Source organism: Triturus cristatus, chromosome 9 (assembly GCF_964204655.1).
Source record: "Triturus cristatus chromosome 9, aTriCri1.1, whole genome shotgun sequence".
In the NCBI taxonomy this organism is placed as follows: Eukaryota; Metazoa; Chordata; class Amphibia; order Caudata; family Salamandridae; genus Triturus; species Triturus cristatus.
In genome coordinates this window covers 433939449-433960714 of record NC_140592.1, presented here as the reverse complement: position 1 = coordinate 433960714, position 21266 = coordinate 433939449, and the positions used below count along the sequence as shown (strand labels likewise).

Here is a 21266-nt window from a genome sequence, read left to right as displayed (position 1 = left end):
GAGAGACTGCTCAAGTATGAGGAAGCTCAGCCAGAAGAAAGCAGGTAGCCCTAGATAAGGAGGCCCTAGAACTCTGCAGAGCTAGAAAGAAGTTGGGACTAGAGTCCCATGGTGGCAGCAATATCCCTAGAGATAGGGAGAGGTCCCATGACCATAGAAACCTGAATAAGATGTTCCCTCACTACCAGAGTGGGGATGACATCCTCAAATGGATAACTGTACTGGAAAGGGTCTGTAAAGTACAAAAGGTCCCCCAGGAGCAGTGGGCAGCAATCTTATGCCTCTCCTTTGCAGACAAAGGTAGAGATAAGCTCCTCACTGTTAGAGAGGAGGAGGCAGATGATTGCCTTGATTGATGGGTTTGGCCTAACCACTGAGCAATATAGGTTAAAGTTCAGGGATACCCAAAAGGCATAGAATCAAGACTGGGTAGACTTTGTTGATTGTGCTACTAAGTCTCTGGAAGATTGGTTGCTTGGCAGCAAAGTGCATGACTATCAAGGATGGTACAATTTGATTATGAGCGAGCAGATCCTTAATAATTGTCAGAATCAGCTATTGCACCAGTACCTGGTAGACTCAGATCTGACCTATCCCCAAGAATTGGTAAAGAAGGCAGACAAATGAGTCAGAACCAGGGTGAGGCGGAAGGTACAGAACCAAGGTGGTGAGCTCAAGAAGCAAAATCCTAAAAACTCTGAGAAGGGTGGGGAGAAGGGTAAAGACCAGAAGTCTTCACAAGGCCCCCAAATATCTTCTTCAGGTGAAGATTCACAGTCTAACAAGGGAAAAGGCCAAAGGAAACCATGGTGCAAAATCTGTAAGCAGAAACCTCACTGGACCAGTGACTGCACCAAGTCCAAAGACTCTACTCCAGCCACCTTTGCCCCTAAGGCAACTGTTCCCCCTAGTACAGCTACAATTGGTGGTGGTTATTTTCAGAATAACTGTGTAGTAGGGTTGACCCTGGGTTCTTAGATGGGCTCTGGCCTAGTCAGAGTTCCAACTCAGGCTGTTCTAGTCTGTGATGGAGGCATGGATATGTCCTCCTTTGTGAGTCTCAGTAATCTGGGCAAATACAGACAACAGCCTTTGATAAATGGAAAAAAGGCTTTGGCATACAGGGACACAGGAGCAAGTGTCACAATGGTGACAAAAGATCTTGTAGATCCTGGGCAGATTATACTTGGTGAAATGTACCAAGTGACCAATGCTAGCAATGTCAGAACAGACCATTCTCTGGCAGTTGTTAACTTCTCCTGGGGAGGGGTAACTGGCCTTAAGAAGGTTGTGGTAAGTGCAGAACTACCAGTACAGTGCTTGCTTGGTAATGATCTAGAATCTTCAGCTTGGGCTGAAGTGGAGCTCAGGACACATGCAGAAATGTTAGGGATCCCTGCTCATGTCTTTGCTGTGAATAGGTCACAGGCCAAAATGCCTAACTCTGGACAGGCCCTGGATTCTGGAATAATGGACCGGGTGCTTCCCAAGAGGAGGAGCAGTAGGGTTAAGGCAGTGTCTTCCCACCTGACTCATAATGCAGATCAGTCTCCTCAGGAAGATGATCTTGAGCTTGAAGAAGGAACTGTCCCAGAGGAGCTTGAACCTGACCAGGATGAGTTCCTGGGGACAGGGGGCCCTTCCAAGTCTGATCTGAGCCAGGAGCAGAAAACCTGCCCCTCTCTTGAACCCCTCAGAAAGCAAGCTGCTGATGAGGCTGCTGGGAATGCTAGTGGCACCTATAAGATATATTGGGATGATGGACTCCTTTACTCAGAGAGTAGAGACCCCAAGCCTGGTGCATCCAGGAGGTTGGTTATACCTCTGAAGTTTAGGGGCTTCCTATTGACACTAGCCCATGATATTTCCCTAGCAGGACACCTGGGCCAGTACAAGACTTGGGACAGAATTGTCCCTCACTTTCACTGGCCCCACATGTCTGAATACACTAAGGAGTTTTGTCACTCCTGTGTGACCTGCCAAGCCAGTGGCAAGGCAGGTGGAACTACAAATGCCCCCCTGATACCACTACCTGTAGTGGGGGTTCCCTTTGAGAGGGTTGGGATTGACAATGTTGGTCCTGAGACAGCATCTGGGCACAGGTTTATACTGGTGGTGTTGGGCCATGCCACCAGGTGCCCAGAAGCCATTCCCCCAAGGACCACTACAGCACCTGTGGTGGCAAGAGCTCTCTTGGGTGTATTTTCAATTGCAGGCTTTCCCAAGGCGGTAGTATCTGACAGGGATGCAAACTTCATGTCTAGTTACTTGACTGCTATGTGGAAGGAGTGTGGAGTGAACTACAAGTTCACCACACCCTATCAACCACAATGCAATGGTTTAGTTGAAAGATTCAACAAAACCTTAAAGGGCATGATCAAAGGTCTCCCAGACAAGCTTAAGCGCAGATGGGACATCCTTTTGCCCTGCCTTTTGTTTGCGTACAGGGATGTGCCACAAAAGGGGGTTGGTTACGGCCCTTTTGAACTTTTGTTTGGCCTTCCTATTAGGGGTCCTTTATGTCTGTTGAAGGAGGGATGGGCTATTCTCTCAAACCCCCTAAACAGGACATAGTGGACTATGTACTTGGTCTCCGCTCCAGGATGGCTGAGTATATGAAAAAGGCAACCAAAAACCTTGAGGCTAGCCAGGAATTACAAAAGGCCTGGCATGACCAAAAGGCTGTACTGACTGTTTACCAGTCAGGACGGAAAGTGTGGGTGTTGGAGCCTGTGGCCCCAGCAGCCCTCCAGGAAAAATGCAGTGGCCCCCATACAATTGTTGAGCAGAAAGGGGAGGTCACCTACTTGGTAGACCTTGGAACCCCTAGGAGTCCCCACAGGGTACTTCATGTCAACAGACTAAAACCATATGTTGACAGGGCAGACATGGGCTAGCTCATGGCTACTGATGAAGGACAGGAGGAAGAGAGTGACCCACCCCCTGACCTGCTTTCTCAGAACCCTGATGATGGGTCAGCTGATGGAGTAGCCTTGGCAGGCAGCCTCACTGTCCAGCAGCAAACTGACTGCAGAAAACATCTCAGCCAGTTCAGACATATGTTTTCTCTGACTCCAAGTCAGACTACCTGGTGCACTCATGAAGTGGACACTGGGGACAGCCTGCCTGTGAAGAATAAGATCTACAGGCAACCTGACCATGTCAGGGACTGTATAAGGACAGAAGTCCAAAAGATGTTGGATTTGGGAGTTATTGAACCCTCAGATAGCCCTTGGGTTAGTCCAGTAGTCCTGGTACCTAAACCTCACACCAAATATGACAAGAGAGAGATGAGGTTTTGTGTGGATTACAGGGGTCTCAATGCAGTCACTAGGACTGATGCCCATCCCATCCACAGGGCAGATGAGCTAATAGATACTTTGGCCTCAGCCAAGTTTCCAAGCACACTTGACGTGCCAGCTGGTTACCTGCAGATCAGACTAGCTGATGATGCAAAGCCAAAGGCAGCATTTTCTACCCCTAGTGGGCACTATCAATTTGTGGTAATGCCCTTTGGTTTGAAGAATGCACCTGACACTTTCCAAAGGTTGGTGAATCAAGTCATTACAGGCCTGGAAGACTGTAGTGCAGCATATCTAGATGATATTGCTGGCTTTAGCTCCACCTGGGAGGATCGCCTGGTCCACCTGAGAAATTTTTTGGAGGCCCTGCAAAAAGCAGGCCTAACTATCAAGCCTTCTAAGTGCCAGATAGGGCAGAGTCAGGTTGTGTACCTGGGCCACCTTGTAGGTAGAGGCCAGGTTCAACCATTACAGAGCAAAATCCAGACCATAATGGACTGGGTTGCTCCCACTACCCAGACTCAGGTGAGAGCCTTCTTAGGCCTGACTGGGTACTACAGAAGATTTGTCAAGGGGTATGGATCAATGGTGACACCCCTGAATGACTTAACCGCTACGAAAATGCCCCAAAAGGTTCAGTGGACAGTTAGCTGTCAAAAGGCATTTGATGACCTGAAGCAGGACATGTTCACTGCTCCCATTCTGCAAAGTCCTGACTACTCCAAAAAGTTCATTGTCCAAACAGATGCATCTGAGTTGGGGGTAGGGGCTGTACTGTCACAATCGAATGATGAAGGTCAGGATCAACCAGTAGCTTTCATAAGCAGAAGGTTGACCCCCAGAGAGAAACGTTGGTCAGCCATTGAGACGGAGGCCTTTGCTATTATTTGGGCTCTGAATAAGTTGAGGCCATACTTGTTTAGTACTCACTTCATTGTTCAGACAGACCATAAGCTCCTCTTTTGGCTAAAACAGATGAAGGGTGAAAACCCCAAACTTCTCAGGTGGTCCAATTCCCTAAAGGGGATGGACTATATAGTGGAACATAGACCTGGGAGTAACCATGCCAATGCAGATGGACTCTCCAGATATTTCCACTTAGAACATGAAGACTCAAATGGTCAAGGATAGTTTAATGTCTCTGCGTTTGGGGGGGGGGGGGGGTTGTGTAGGGGAGTAGGATCTGCTTCACATGTTTACCCCCACCTTTTGCTGGTGTTTCACTGTTTTTCGACTTTAGTCTGGCTGGGGCCCTGCTATTCAGGGCCCCAGCCTAGCTGCTTCCTCTATAAATTGATTGCATGAACTTTAGGTACATTTCAGATTGGATCTGGAGTGCCCTTATAAGTCCCTCATATATGGGAAACTCTTTACCTAGGGCATAGGTACCCCAGAGGCCTACCAGGGGCTGAAGCATGTATTATGCCACCCCTGCAAAGCCACCCAAAAAAATGACACCACAGGCCTGCTACTGCAGCCTGGGTAAGGGTGTGCATGCACCCCTTACTCTTATATAGGTTACCTGTATCACTATACATATACACACATATAAACCTATAAGTCACTCCTATGGCAGGCCTTGTCAATCCTGAAGGCAGACGCTTGGTTCATATGTGAGAGTGTGCCCTTGCATGAGCAGAGCCCCTCTGCAGCATTTGGAGTCCCTTCTCTGATGCTGTTTGTAGTGCAGCCTGACCATACACTCTTAAGTGCATTATAACCCAACGGTAAATGCTAAATTTGGACTGGCTGCACGGAAACATGTTGTGTTTGGTGTCAAACACCTTGGAATCATACCCCCACACCAGTAACCTGTGTGGGAGTATGATCTCACCCTTCTAGCGGGAGAGGCATGGCAGAACTTGGTTACCCGGTAGAAACTTAACAGAGCCCTGGCATCACAAAATGGATGCTGTAGCCACAGACATGGGTCTGGCCTCCTGCTGCTGACCGAAACTCTGGCAGGGGAGGCCTGGACAATCATTTTCCTGTCACAGGGAGGTGTAACCACCTCCCAGACAGGCTTATGTGAATTGGGGCTGGGTGGGAGCACTCTCTATGTGCTTTGAAGTCCTGCACTGGGGCCACATTTGGTGTTCCTGTGCATAGTCCAGCTCAAACCGGTCCAGGGGCTTCCAGCCTCTGCTCTCGTGTGAAACTGTACAAAGGAAATGGGTGTAGCCACCCCTCTTTCCAAACCCTCCTATAGGTGGGTCCCCAGAGCTAGTCCAATTCCTTCCTTAGGCATAAGTAAGCAACCTCTGTAACCAGAACTTTAGATATCCCTGGACGAAACTCTGAAGCTGAATCCTGGAACTTAGATGCTCTACTCAAGACTAGAGGACTGAAGAAATCTCTCTTGGGGTCAAAGAGTGACTCCGCTGCTTGACAGGCACCAACATAGCAATTTGCTGGTCTGCATTTCTGAAGCTTCCACCGGACTCCTAAGTATTTGCAGCCCAGGAAGAAGATTTCCAGACATCTCACAGGCCAACCCGAGTCCCCAGCAAAGCTGAGACCTGCAGCCCTTGTGAGTAGTGTGGAACCAGTGCTCCTGGTCACCGTGCACTTTTGCAAGTGCGTTGCCTTCTCGACATCTCCTGAAGTTGTGCTTGGGCTGACTTGAAGCCCACACCTCGTGCACAGAATCCACTAAAGATTGTCGGCCTAGTCACCCCGAGTGAACCGTGGGCTGCCATTTTGTGTTTTGTCTTAAGGTTCCTTCGCAATCCCTGGTCCGTTGACTGGTGGGTCCCTGCGGGGGTAACTTTGAGTTTCCTTGGGCTTCTCTGGTTACCCCAGATGTGCCCTGACTCCCTACCAAGTGGTGAGTCCCACAGAACTTGCTGGTCTGCACCGAAGAATCTTTCTCATTTCTGCGTGGGTTGCTGTTGCCAAGGCTGTTGTGTCTAATCCGGGCTCCAACACAGCAGCACTCGACATCGTTTGTGGGACAGCTCGAATCCAGCTCCTGGTCATCCTCAACACCTCCTGGTCCTCATGGCTGAAGAGTCAATCTTCACCTTCTTCACCTGAAAACACCCGACATCGGTGGGCATTTGCCCATCGCCTTCCTCGTCACTGGCTAGGGACCCAGACTCTGTCCCCTCTGCTTTCAGGCTCCTCTCATCTTCAATCAAGGCTTGGATCTCTTCGGACACTTCGCATCTTCTCTGCAGCAGCACTTCTTCGCCAGCTCCCATTGAAATCGACGACGCGACCCCACACCAAAAGACACCTATGCACCCGGCTTCCCTGGGTGAGGTAACACGAGTACTCTGGTGCTCCCGTGGGTGTTGGTCCTAGAACTTCCTAAATCCAAAAGAGTTTGGTCCTGACTCAATTCTAAGTGTCCCTAATCTTTTTAAAATCTAATCGCGACTTTCCCCATAGAAGCTAATGGGTGTTCGCAGCTGTGTTCACACACTGCACACTGCCCCGTGGGTCCCCTGTGTAACTACCTTGGGTGGTTCCTTGGGGTCAAAACGATTCTACAGGCTCAAGGCCTTGTGTCTAGTTAAGTCGTGGTTCTTATACCACTATTTTAGTATGGTTTGTCTCACCCCTAGGGCCTGACGTATATTTGTGCTATTTTACTGTAATATTTGAAGTGTAACTTATGTGTTGTGTTTTGACCTCTAATCTCAAAAAGAGACTAGGAGGGTGTGTTTAGTAATAAATACATATATTTTATATATATGCCTGGCATGGATATCTTTCATTTAGGCACTCACGAGATTATAGACTGGTAAAACAAGCTGCTTTACATTCCTTCAAGACTTAGCCTGAAGGCTGCTCTCCATAGCTACCACTAGGATAGCTTTCAATAAAGGTTGTCTTTAACCTATAACCAATAAGGGGTTGTGTGGACTGGTACAGCGTGCCCACTATAATTAGTGGACAGCATATACCGGGCCAACTTCTCACATGTATCACATTGTTTTAGTTTGTTCTTGGGGGATTTTGGGGAGAGGTAGGAGGGATCTTGTCGGCCAGGCACAATTGGGATTTGCCCAGCGTGGGTGGGGGGAGGGCTAGAATCAAGACTCACAATGCTAGTTTTAAGCAATGGTACTTTCAGGATTGGTATCTGTAAAATGTACATTTGCACGGTAGTGGAATAAGTGAGACAAAACTATGTAAATCCACGCCACAAAAAGTATGGATAGTGACTCTAGAGACACGGGCCTTGACACTGTAAATGCACTTACATGGAACGTGCCGGGCATAAATGACCATCGGAAAATATGTAAGATTTTGAGCTATTTGAACAGACATGACGTAGACATTGCACTGTTACAGGAGACGCACTTGCCACTGGACAGCCCTATGCTGCGCCTTAGAGGAATACAAGGTATTATTCACGCTACTGGATTTACAACGCATGCGAGAGGGGTATTGACGTGGGTGAATCCTAAGAAAGCATTGAAGCTGGAACCGGTAGTGACAGACCTGGAGACTATACTCCTAATCACAAGGTGCATGGGAAAGGGGATTGAATACCTGTTGGTTACTGTATACGGACCAAATTACGATGCCCAAAATTTTTATCTGAAATTGACTGACATTGTAAGCTCGCACTTGGGAGGTAGTCTCCTCTGGGGTGGCGATTTTAACTTCATCAGGGACCCGGTACTGGACAGATCTGGTGGTCCGGAGAGACATGTATCGTCCTCTGCTAAAGTGATGGATAGCACACAGGATTGCCTGGATATGTCTGATGTATGGTGACACAGGTACCCGATGTAAGGGGGATACATGCATTATTCTGCATACTACAACCTTCACACCAGAATAGATTATTGGTTTGTGACTAGGCACCTGCTTACAAATATCCCTACATGTAAGATACTTCCCCGCACCTATTCCGATTATTCCCCATTACTCCTGGTGCTAGATACACCAAAAGCATGTATACCCCCTTTATTTGGAGATTCCCCCCTACTCGTTATTAGACGCAGTCTTCAAGGAAGAAATTGCTGAAGCTATCAATATATTTTTTGAGAAAAGCGTGGGGTCGGTAGATGACTTCCAGACAGTGTGGGAAGTGTTTAAGGTATATATGAGGGAAGTGGCTATGTCTAAACATGTGGGTGTGCTACAGTCGATCCGCCAACGTCTTAAGGACCTAGAGCGGAAGCTGGTATCCCTGGAAAATGGTCAACTTGCTAGGCCTGATGAGTCGATTGCGCAGGAGCTAAAGACAACCCTGGCGGAGTTCTATAAAGCAGCTGACGCGCAGGTTAAACATTTGGGCAAGTATGTCACAGCCCGAGTGTATGAAGAGGGGGAGGGCCCCGAAGCGGTCTTCGCACAACTGCTTAGACAGCACAGAGAGCAGCAGGTGGTGCCAGAGTTCGTGGCGCTGGACGGCGACTCACTGCTCACAGATTTGGAGGTAGCGGAGGAATTCAAAATATTATTATGAACTATATACCTCCAGAGAGGACAGCTTGGATGAACAGGTGCTCGATTACCTGACCCATATCAAATTGGCATGGCTCACTAATACTCACCGGCAATTCTTAATGCGACCTATTGAGCGGGAGGAGATATTACTGGCGTTATCAAGTATGAGAGCGGGGAGCGCTCTGGAAGGAGACGGCCTGACAGTAGCCTTTTATAAGATGTTTTTAGACCTACTATTGCCTCACTTGACTATGTTGTTTGAAGATATCTGCATTAGTGGGATGATGCCGCCATCTATGAGGGAAGCGATCATAGTTGCAATCCTCAACCCGGGTAAACCCCAGAGTGACTGTGCCTCGTATAAGCCGTTGTCCTTACTTAATGTGAACACTAACATTTTTGCGAAAATTCTTGGGAACCGCCTTATTCCACTGGTCCCCACGCTGGTAGCCCCAGAACAAGCTAGCTTTGTGCTGGGCAGAAATTGACATATAATCTGCGTACTGTATTTGCTGCCCTTCAACACACTAGATCGGCAATCCCCGCTGTTGCAGTATTTTTAGACATGGAGAAGGCATTTGATTCGGAAGAGTGGCCCTTCCTGCGACATGTTCTACTCCGGATGGGGGTTGGACAGGTCTTTATTCAATTGCTTGGGGTGTTGTATAACACTCCCACAGCTCGCATAAAAATAGGTAACCTGGTTACGGACCCTATTCGGATTACCTGAGGTACTAGGCAGGGCTGCCCTTTGTCTCCTATACTATATGCCCTAGTAGCCTAGCCCCAAGCCTGTGCATTATGGGAATATCACAGCCATAGGGCAATAAGGTTCCCAGGATATGCACTGATTGTCTCTACTTACACGGATGACACGTTGTTGTATGTCCACGAACCTGAAAACAACCTCTCCATAGTGCTACGAGAGGTGGTACATTTCGGAGCCTTGTCAGGTTTGCGCGTTAACTGGGACATATTTCCTCTAACCCCATCCACTATGGTCTTTGAGCCAGAATACTCGCTACAATGGTCTATGGAGGCGGTGCGATATTTGGGTATCAAACTACATACAGATTCGGAAGTGGTATTTTAGGAGAACTATGGGGTGGCGGTTAGTAAGCTTGAAGAAGACATAGAGAGGTGTATTGGGTTGCCAATGTCTTTGATGGGTAGGATGTCCATTATGAAAATGGTTATCCTGCCTCGTTTCCTATTCCTCTTCACAAATATTCTCATGGTGCTGCCAAAGGTTTTCTTTCAACGTCTCCAATCTCTGATGATCCATCTAGCTTGGGCGGGTAAAAAGGCACACGCTAGTTGGCAGATCCTTACTTTCCCGTACTCTATGGGAGGACTTGGAGCCCCTGACTTAGACCTATAGTACAGAGCTGCTCAGAGTGCGCAGGCATATTACTGATTCAATGGCCATTTGAAATACCTTACATTCATATAGAATCAGTTGTGGCAGACCCTACCCAACTCCCGGCCTTGCTGTTTAGGCCCCCCGATAGGCGCACGGGAATTATGGATTCCCTCAGTACAGTAGTTCAAGCTTGGCACTACCTACTACAACTCCAAGCTGGTGTCATCCTATATTCTCTGGTAGCTAGACTCGACTGGTGTCGATGGTTATCGCCGTGCACAGATAAAGGGGTTGTCGCGGCACTGAATACACTTGGGATACATACAATAGGGGACCTCTTCACAGAGGGAGTAGCAAAAAGTTGGGGGGATTTGGACACAGAAAACGAGATCCCGACCAATTTTACAGAGTTCGTCACGCACTCAGTGAACAGCTGGGTGAGGATATGGCAGAGGCCCCAGAAGTGAAAGCCTTAACTTACATTATCACTACACAGGCATCTACCAAAATAGTATCAAGGGTCTATCATGTCTCGATGGCTACTGGGAGTGGCGACTATACTAAGGCGAGGTTAGCCTGGCAGCGGGATCTGCAGAGGGACATCACGAACAATATGTGGACATACTGTTGTCTCAGCACAAAGCGTATATCCCTGAACGGGAGTGTAGTATCTTGGTTATAGTGCTTTTCATGTCATCCACTGCTCCACCAGTGGAACCCTCTAGAGATTATGTAACATGGAATGTTGGTGTATGAAATCCACAGTTGGAGAAGGGCTGAGTGCCTTGCTGGCTGCTCCTGGTGGGGCTGAATTACTGCTATATTACTGATCTTGTAACTATTACTAACTAACATGAATAAATCCTCCTGAACCTCATCTACCTGCATGGAGTGATTACTACAATTTTATGGCGACGAGTTGAACCAAAGAACCTGCGTCTGCTACCCCTGAGGACTTCTATTTCAAGTCTGGAGTACCTCCTCTCAAGCTAAAGCAACTTATGAAACTACAGCTGCGTTTATTCAACTACTGGCACACATCAGCCACACCAGTGACCTCCCATTGGTCTCCCTTAACAGTCTGCCAGTTGTTCGTGTTCCTGGGGAAGTTCTACTTAAAGAGCTGTTCATCTTCTAAAGGCTGTCTACTCTCCTGAGTCCATCTAATAAGTTTCAGACAAAGCCTACTTCTAATTGTGCTGAGCCTTCTGTGAGGGTAACCCTACGTCTACACACTGTCTGTGTGTGTGCTCAGATGCCTGCACACCGTCCTGTGATTCTGCCAAATTTCACCTGGAGAGTCCTGCCACTAAATTGGTACTGCCATAGACTTTACTTGCTGCCTGCCTTTGTCTTGTTCTGCCTGCCTGCTGTCAAGTACCCAGAACACTGTACTGCTACATTAGGAGAGTGTTTTCATGTCTTGCTGCTTGCCCTCAACCTCTTATTGACTTTTGTCACACTGATGTACTACTGCGTTGCAGAAACGTGCACTTGTGAAGTTAGTTAGACATTGTTTATGGTCTGGCACTGCTTCCAGTTATGGTTATGGCGGTTTACATTGGTTTTTTTATTGCTGCACCATTAAGAGGAAATAACCGCCATCTTCTGTCAGCCAGCGCGAACCTTACCACTTCAAAATTTGCTCCTTGTGCATATTTCCATTTGCTCCCTCGAGTCCTCTATGACGCTCTCCACAACATGCAGTTTTTCCTCCATTGTTGTCCTACGATGTCTTCTTACAGTTCTATCACGTTGGATGCCTGCTCCTTAACTCTACCTGCATAGACATGCTGTGAGTAAGGGTGGGCGGAATTTGCGAAATTGACTTTCGCAAATTATCGCGAAATTGCGCAAAATCTCCGTGAGCATGCAAAACTTTTGCGAAGACGCGGAGATTGCTTTTCCTGCCCGTTCGCGATGTGTTTTTGTGTGCTTGTGGGAAAATATATCTCCAACTTGCCCATGCGGTCGCTAATGGGCGCGGCCATCTTGCTCGCGATGCTTATTTCCTGTTTGCGATCGCAATGACGTGTTCGCAATCGCAAACTCTTTCGGGATAGCGCAACAGGCTACCAACAATCAACCATCTTGTGGCGCGCGCGAACGGATAGGAAAACTTGTCGGCGAATGCAGGGACCCGGTAAGTAACGACCGCGCGCACGAGAATGCATTTTTAAAGCGCGAACAAGAAAAATACTTCCGTTTGCGGCAGGTTACGAGAGTTTTTACATTTTCGCGCGGAACGCGAAAATGTCAAAATATCGCAAATTCCGCGAGCGGAATGAAATTTACCGCCCAGGCCTAGCCGTGAGCTATCCGGCCAGACGTCTGAAAACGTACCGCCATCTTGCGGTTGGTGGCAGCCGATGCTGTTTCTCTTTGCCCTGGCTGCCAACCATGTTTTTTTTGTTTGAAGTGTTTTACAATAAAGTTCAGCGTGCCTCCATCTTCTGTTTGAATCCAGCACCTACACTTCGGAGTCCCGTTCTTTCTCTGTGATCTTTGTGCTGATGGAATCTCTGCTGCTTATCTTCGTGCTTGAGGACAACGGTACAATGGATTCTTTTGCTCTGCAGGTGCTGTTTCTTTTGGGTGTTCCTCTTTCAAAATTTCCTGGATTCGACTGTGTGACACTTGACTTTGCCATTTCCAAGGTTTGTCTTGCCTAACGAGTGACCTATGGAGGAATAAGGTATCTAACTATGAGAGCGACCACTTTCTCATCCTGGCGACATTAATTCTCATCATTTCGGTTCAGTAGGAATTTCTTGTCCACAGCGTACGTCTCGCATCTTCATCAGTCTTGGTTGGCTCACCTAGAGTATACGTACTGTATTAGTGTTTTGATTAGGGGTGGGCGGAATTTGCGTAATCACGTTACGCAAATCTCCGCGAAACGGTAAAAAATCTCTGCGAACATGCAGAAATTCCGCGAACACGCGGAATTGCTTGTTCGCGATGCTTTTTTCCTGTTCACAGTTGCTGTTTGCGTGCTCGGGGAGAAATATCTCGCGAACACGCATTTTGAGAACGCGAACAAGAAAAAATTTCGCGAAGTCGCGGAAAGCAGAATTTTGGGCAATTTCGCGTTCTCCGCGGTACGCGAAATTACTGAAATTTCGCAAATTCCGCGAGCGGAACGGAATTTGCCGCCCAGGCCTAGTTTTGATGTATGCTCAACTACAACACCAGCTAGGTTATGTTATTTTTAATAGTCTAGTGGGCATATTTAACCTTTGCAACACATTTTATAATGATGCCACACTTTATATTTTCATTCTCAAGGAACGTTTTTGTTTTTCTGGTGTCATTCACGTACATGGTTGTATGTATGTATGTATGTATGGCGTACTTGTATAGCGCAGACTGTCACCCGAAGGGTATCCTGGCGCTTCAGACAATTATACCAACACCACACAGAGTAGTTGAAGAGATTTAATCAGACCTAGGAAAGAGAAATGTTTTGAGTTCCCTCTTAAAAGAGAAAAAGTCTCCGGAGCTTCTTAGCGACAAGGGAAGAGTATTCCATTGTTTGGCGGCCACAAATCCAAAAGCTCGCCCACCCATCCGAGCTCTCATTACCTTAGGGATTACCACAAAATGTGCTGAGAGCGACCGAAGGGAGCGAGTGGGTACATACCACTGGAACAATTCCTGCAACGGAACCGGTCCTTGTCCATGTAATCCTCTGAACACTAAGCAAAGTGCTTTGAAGATAACTCGTTGCGGGACAGGTAGCCAATGATGATCGGCTAGTGCCCTAGAAGAAGAGTCGGAACGGCGCCGGGACAAGGCCAACTTGGCCGCCATATTCTGCACACGTTGCAATTTAGCCACCAAGTTGGCTGGGGCTCCCAGAAGCAGTGTGTTGCAGTAATCCAACCTACTCAGTATGGTGCAGCACACTACTTCTGGCCGAACATGGGTCGGCAGCAACGGCAAGATCTTCCACAGCATACGGAGCAGCATCATACAAGTGGCTACCGTTTTACTTACAAAAAGGTCCAGTTGGAGATTGGGCCCAAGCACTACACCCAGATTCCTGGCAGAGGCTGCTGCCAAAGGAGCATCCAAAAAAGAGGCAGGCCAAAAGTCAGGAGGCAGCGGCCGTGGGACCCGATCCAACGAGCAGTGTAATACCTCTGTTTTTGAGCCGTTGAACTGCAGAGAGTTCTGCCTCAACCATTCCGCAGTTGACGCCATACACTGATGGAAGGTCTCCAAAGGCACCGCATCTTTGCCCTCGATGGAAAAAATTAGCTGTGTATCATCGGCATAGTTAATAACCGAGATGCCGAATGATTTAATCAGACTCACTAGAGGGCAGAGGTAGAGGTTGAACAAAATAGGGCTGATGGCAGACCCTTGCGGAACACCCTGCTTAACTGCTTTGGTCTCCGACTGGAAAGGTGGCAAGGCCACTACCTGCTGCCTATCACCCAAATAGGAAACCAGCCAATCACGGGCCAAGCCCTTCACCCCTACATCCTCAAGTCTTCTGACCAAGATGTCGTGGTTGACCGTATCGAATGCGGCCGACATGTCGAGCAGCACTAAAAAGGCTGCTCGGCCAGTGTCGGCCCGCGAACGAAGATCGTCTAAGGCGGTCACCAGGGCAGACTCCGTGCCATGTGCAGGTCTGAAGCCAAATTGAGACATGTCCAGGCAGAGATTGGTCTCCAAAAAACTGGATAGATGCCTAGTAACCAGTTTCTCCAGAATCTTTATGGGAAAAGGGAGCAGCGATATAGGTCTATAATTCGCTGGGCAGGTGGGGTCCAGGGTCTCCTTCTTCAGTAAAGGTGAGACCACTGCCAGTTTCCAACACTCCGGGACACGTGCCAAGGAAAGGGACTGACAGCAAATAGCATGCAGCGGAGGAAAAAGCTCCGCCTGGAATACTTTCCAGTATTTACGTGGCAGTGGGTCAAACGGGGAGCCGGAGGATACACTATTAGCCACCGAGCAGAATTCCTCGAAAGATGGGAGGGGAAAACTATCCATCAATACCTGTTTGCCAGCTACCCTTTCCCTCACTGTGGCAGTCACTGATAAGGGGCCCTGTGCAGGTTGAGTAACAGGTGTAGTCGTTAAAGCAAGCTTATTTAGAATCAGGGCGATCTTATCCTCAAAAGCCTGCGCCAGAGAAGTACACAGAGCTTGGGAGGCAGGGATATCGTTGGCAGCGGAGGCAGGTCGGGCAAGGTCCCCAACAATCTTAAACAAGGCCTGCGTTTTATTCGGTGCATTTATGAGTGAATCCTCCAGAAATCGTGCTTTTGCGGCTTTGATGTGTATTTTATAGGCCGATAAGGCCTGTTTAAAGAGAACTTTCTCAGGGTCTAAATAATTTTTTCTCCATGCTCGCTCCGCACGTCTACAACCGATCTTCAGTTGCAATAGCTCAGCGGTAAACCAGGGCATGGCAATCCTAGATCTATCTCTAATTTTGCGTAGAGGGGCCAGCCCATCTAGGGAATTAATGATTTTTCGGCTGAGGCACTCATAGCTTGCATCCACACTGTCTCCTAAGGAAATATCACCACCCAACAAGGATGGTAGGCAAGGTTGTTTAAGCAGCTTTGACCACTGCCTACCCATCCTAGTCCTAGTGCCGATACCTCCGCTCCCAGTTGATACCGTGGGGAGTACAACGGAGAAGAGGACCAAAGCATGATCCGTCCAGCATTGAGGGAGGATGTCACGAACTACCACCTGGCCAGAATCTGCGAAGATCAGGTCGAGAGTATTACCCTTAGAGTGAGTCTGTGAGTGAACCAGCTGCTGCAGGTGAATATCACTGCAGGCCTGAACCAGCTCCGAGAGAGCAGACCTTGTAGGGCCATCAGGACAAAGATTGAAGTCTCCCAAAATCAGAGTCCTGGCATGGGTGTTAGAGAGCTCAAAGATAGTATCAATTAGCTCAGGTACTGCTAACAGGGTACTGGCAGGGGGCCGATAGCACAGCAGCCCAGAATAAAGGGTACCTCCGTGCCCTTTGATGGAGAAGGCCAGAGTCTCACAGCCCACGATGTTCTTGGTATCAAGCAATGAGACATCGAGTGATTCCCTAAATATAAGACCCACACCCCCTCCTCTAGCTCCCTCCCGTGGGTTGTGTCTGATCTTGTAGCCCGGCGGGCATGCTAACCCTAACTCCACCGTGCAGTCTGCTCTGGTCCATGTTTCTGTCATAAACAGAATGTCGACCTTACTGGACTCTATGAGAAATACTATTTCCATATGATGTTTGTTCAGTGATCTAACGCACAACAGAGGCTGTACACACTGCTCAATAGCAGGTGGCTGATGGTGCAATTCAAGGTTGCATTTTAACAGCATGTCTCTGGTATATATTATCCGGGCATTTGACAGTGAAACAGGGACCCCGGCTCCCGGCACGACCTGTGCGCGAACGGGCGCAAACGGGCTTACCTCTGGCGCACCTCCGGCGCGCCGCCGTCGCGCTCGCTGCGCGCCAACGCTGCACGCTGGTACACACATCGCTTATATACAGTGGCTAGCGGTCCGCACGGGAGTCCTGCGAGGACACACCTCTATCCCCACCAAAGATGGCACCCGAAGGCAGTCTGATCCAGTAGACCTCACCTAAGATGGCGGCCGGAACGCCGCGACCGCGTCCCAGATAGTCCCCCGATTCTGGCTAAATCCCGCAAAGTGCAGGTGAGTTGTCCAATTTAAGATGCAAGTATGACCTGACTATTCCCTGTAATAATAGGCCCCAGAAAGTACAAAGCGCAAAGAATGACAGCGCGAGTTGCAAAATTTAAAACGGCGAGTTGCAATATTTAAAACGGCATAAGAATAACCCAGCAGCATCAGCTACGCGTTAGCGCTATGGTATATGTCTACCTGAAGGCACAGGAAGGCACCTTAAATATCCTGATCAATGCGCGGGAGTCCTGCGAGGACACACCTCTATCCCCACCAAAGATGGCACCCGAAGGCAGTCTGATCCAGTAGACCTCACCTAAGATGGCGGCCGGAACGCAGCGACCGCGTCCCAGATAGTCCCCCGATTCTGGCTAAATCCCGCAAAGTGCAGGTGAGTTGTCCAATTTAAGATGCAAGTATGACCTGACTATTCCCTGTAATAATAGGCCCCAGAAAGTACAAAGCGCAAAGAATGACAGCGCGAGTTGCAAAATTTAAAACGGCGAGTTGCAATATTTAAAACGGCATAAGAATAACCCAGCCGCATCAGCTACGCGTTAGCGCTATGGTATATGTCACATAGATTTTTAACTTGCGTCACGGTGAACATTCTTTTTGCTCCCTCACAAAGTCGTGGGTCATTGTCCCATTTATTGCAGTGCACAATGTTTTTTACCTCTCCACGAGGTATGTGTCTTTTATCACAGTGCACAATGTATAGGTTTACATTTTACCCTACATAGGGTGTCTAAGGTTTTACCTTCACACAGTGCACAATCTTTACCGCAACACGAGGTGTCTCGCTGGGGTTTTAATCCCGTCACTACAGTGCACAGAGGTTTAAGTCCTGTCATTACAGTGCACATTGTTGCTACCTCCACACGAGGTGCGTCACAGGGATTTTAGTCCCGTCTTTACAGTGCACATTGTTCTTACCTCTACACGAGGTGTCTCGCAAGGGTTTTTGTCCTGCTACTCTAGTGCACAACGTTGACCTCTTCACGAGGTATTTGTCTCTTTTGTTTCAGTTCACACCTATCTTGGTTCACATGTTGCGTGGTTTCTGTCCCGCATCTACAATGCACAAACTCTTGACCTCTCCAGGGGTATGTTAGTTGGGTCTCCCCATCATCTTGTGCATAACATTGTACCTCCAGCCGAGGTGCGTCCTTACACGGACATCATATTACATGTCTCATACATTCACTACTTAGTGCAATGTATAGACTAATCTTGTGGTTGCCTCTGCACGTTCATATTGTTACCCACATGGGTGTATCGTTTGGTTCTTTTCCATTAACCTTACTGCATTGGTCCACTTAGACTGGGCGTTTTTCTCTCAACTCTGTTTTCTTTTTCATTCTCAACACTGTAGCCCAGAACTTTTCTATTTTGTTTTAACTCAAATGTTTATTATATTATGGAGAAGTATGAGTTATGTAATGTATTTCTCTTCTTCTCTGTCATCTTCTATTTCTTCTATTTCTCTCTCGCATACTTACCTGGCCAGTTGGTGTACAAGGAACACTCATTGATGGTTTCTCTTTCTTTCTTCATTTCTTTTTCTCATTTTTAGAAAGGAGGATGGGAAACAGGTTATATTTATCTGTTTCTTTATGACTTTTTGTTGTTTTCTTTCTCCCTATCCCTGCCTTGTTTCTCTCCAGTACTCTCCTCTCTATTTCGTTCTTCTAGCTTCTACATCTGATTCTATATTTCTCTTTTCTGTTTTCCTTCTGGAAGAAAGGAGGATATGTAGTTTCTTGGTTATAGTGCTTTTCATGTCAGCCACTGCTCCACCAGGGCAACACTCTAGAGATGATGTAACATGGAATGTTGGTGTATGAAATCCACAGTTGGAGAAGGGCTGAACGCCTTGCTGGCTGCTCCTGGTGGAGCTGAATTACTGCTATATTACTGATCTTGTAACTAACATGAATACATCCTCCTGCACCTCATCTACCTGCGTTGAGTGATTACTGCAGGGAGGCATAGATTAATACATTTTAAATACCCCAACAGGATATATTACACCCCGGAATGACTACATATGTAAGGGCTCCGTGAGGAGTTGACCTTTGATAGGTGTAATGCGCAGGCAGCTGATTTTTTTCATTTGGCTGGACTTGTTCGGGAATAGCACATTCTTGGGGGTTGATCTTTGCTGAACTAAACCAAGTGGTAAAATTGACACTGCTGCCAGAGCCGGCTCTCGCCTTACTGGGTAACTCTAAGGTGATACCAAAGGGTGCAAGGAGATTAATAGATATGGGTTTGTTGCTAGCAAAACTATGTGTGGCGATATGCTGGATGCAAGGTCCTCCGCCCACAATTGCACAATGGTCTAGCGAAATGCTCTATTACAGCACGCAAACTGAAGTTTATAGCGAACTGCTCCCACCAAGAAATAGACCAAATAATTTTTCGGCATTGCATAAAACCTATGTGGAGAGCAAGGATGATAATGAAGGTGACAGTGTAAATGAGGAGGGAGCAAGATCCCCTCCTGGACCCTAAAGTGTATAATTGAAATGTTGGTAACTGTGTCTCTGTCCAAGGTCATTGAATTCCTTGAAGTACGTGTCAAGAATGGACGATGGATGAAAACTCAAGTGTAATGTACTGCAGACGTTGTTTCTTTAATAATTGTGTGGTGCAGAAGTATCTAATTGAAACACATTATTAATATGTATATGATGTAAGGTGAGTCTCATGTTGATAAGGTTTAAAATTTAATAAAAACTAAAAAAGAAAAAAAAGAAAGCAAAAAAGACAGGAAAAACACTCCAAAAGATGCCAAATATAACAGGGCATCCCTTCCAAATAGTGATACGGTACCATATGTAGCAATGTCTGGAATAGGAATATTGGTTGTAATCATTGATCAATTACTGGCTTCCAAGTTGGGATGGTAACTGATTCACAAAGAGAATTGAATCCCCTTTGGACCCTAACCATTTTAGAGCTGGGGTCGGGGCTTCAAATTTTAGATTTTGAAAACCAATCACAGGATTGGTAGTCTGCTGCCCTTGCAGGCCACCATTTCTGTTATTATGGAGAATCGTAGTGGGTTGCAACTTGCAACCTGTGACCAGACAAATTAATATTGATATCCATTTGACAGGTGGCTGTGTGACCACTAAGATTATTTAATTTGTGAACAGATCTGGTACTACATAGGTTGGTTCTCAAAATCAGTTACTGGTTACAGAGAGTTGGTGCATAATTTGTTACTGGATCTGGTAACCAGGTTTTTAGTATATAATGCTTCTGAGTTGACCTTTGATTTCAATCGGGCAAATAACTCCAGTTGCAGGCCTCATTTGATCTGAAGATTCAGCATGGTTCTGGTGTCACCTAGGACTCCAGTTGCTAAAAGCAGAGGCAATACTGGAGGTATTGGACTCATAATTACTGATTTCCCCAGTAATGCCTCATTTTTCACTGTTCTCCCTATGTTCTATGGTAATTCTGCACCCCCATGACACTTGTGACCCTCATATTACTATCTCCGGAGTAGAGAATTACCACCACTAAATCCAGGCCCAAAACAAATTGGTTTCATTTTCATTTTCTCTGCACGACCTGCTAGGGGTGTCATGTCAGCCTCACATAATCGTGAAGAGCAAAAATTGTGAATTTTGTGCAACAACTCAAGCAGAATGTTTATTTTGTGTACGCTCAGCCCAAAGCATTTTTTGTGACTGTTCTTCTACAACGCCTCTCTGTCGTAATATCTAATTGTGTTAATTCTTCTTTTAAAGGGAGTATTCTGCAAATAAAAGCTTCATCTAATCTACGCGTAACACAATGGATTTCTTTGGAATAGTCACCCCTTTGCTCATTGCCTGTCTCGCCTGCCTGTTTCTAATTAATGCCTGGAACAAGAAACTCAATCTACCCCCTGGACCGTTTGCTCTACCTTTAATTGGAAACTTCCTCCAAATAAAGAGCGGGAAAATTGTGAGCTCTCTGCTGGCAGTAAGTTTAATTTGTTTCTATATTTATGCATATTTCTAAGGGATATGGTTCCTCAAGATATGGATTATATGCTGCCTACAAATGTTTGCAAATTAAGTTGGGTGGTAAGAGAACTGTAATCCCAAAGAGGTGCCCACTCAAAAATCATTATTTTCTAGGCTTGTAAATACATAGTCAATGACAATCCAATACTGATCTGCACTTTCAACCATGAACCCAAATGATTCTGATATAATATTGGAAAAGTATTGGAAAGTATATCATACATTTCTAAGTAAAGAAATTGAAACTCAGGATCGCTCCATTTAAACGAGACAGAGGTGTACAAATCATATAAACAGTTCTTTGATCTCAACAATGCATAGGCATATGCCAACGCATCCAGAGATTCCCAAATGTTTGGGGATTTGTCCAATGTCTTCTTCATTAACTCTCTTGGGTTTCTTCGGCAAGTGTAGAGACTCAATACCTAATTTGGAGCAGTAATCCTTCAAAACATTGTATTTATTCAAAAGTTAATTCCCCTGCCACAT

The 21266-nt window shown here is 46.9% G+C and overlaps 1 protein-coding gene across 3 annotated transcripts in view; it reads left to right on the top strand.

Moving 5' to 3' along the window:
* Positions 1 to 21266, top strand: part of LOC146798100 (cytochrome P450 2G1-like) — a 437543-nt gene that overhangs the window by 37735 nt on the left and 378542 nt on the right. For all 3 annotated transcript variants that reach the window (XM_085625320.1, XM_085625318.1, XM_085625319.1), the window contains exon 2: positions 20517 to 20733. In XM_085625320.1, the coding sequence (XP_085481446.1) occupies positions 20563 to 20733 (171 nt within the window). In that variant the 5' untranslated portion in view covers positions 20517 to 20562. The remainder of the gene's footprint in view (positions 1 to 20516; positions 20734 to 21266) is intronic.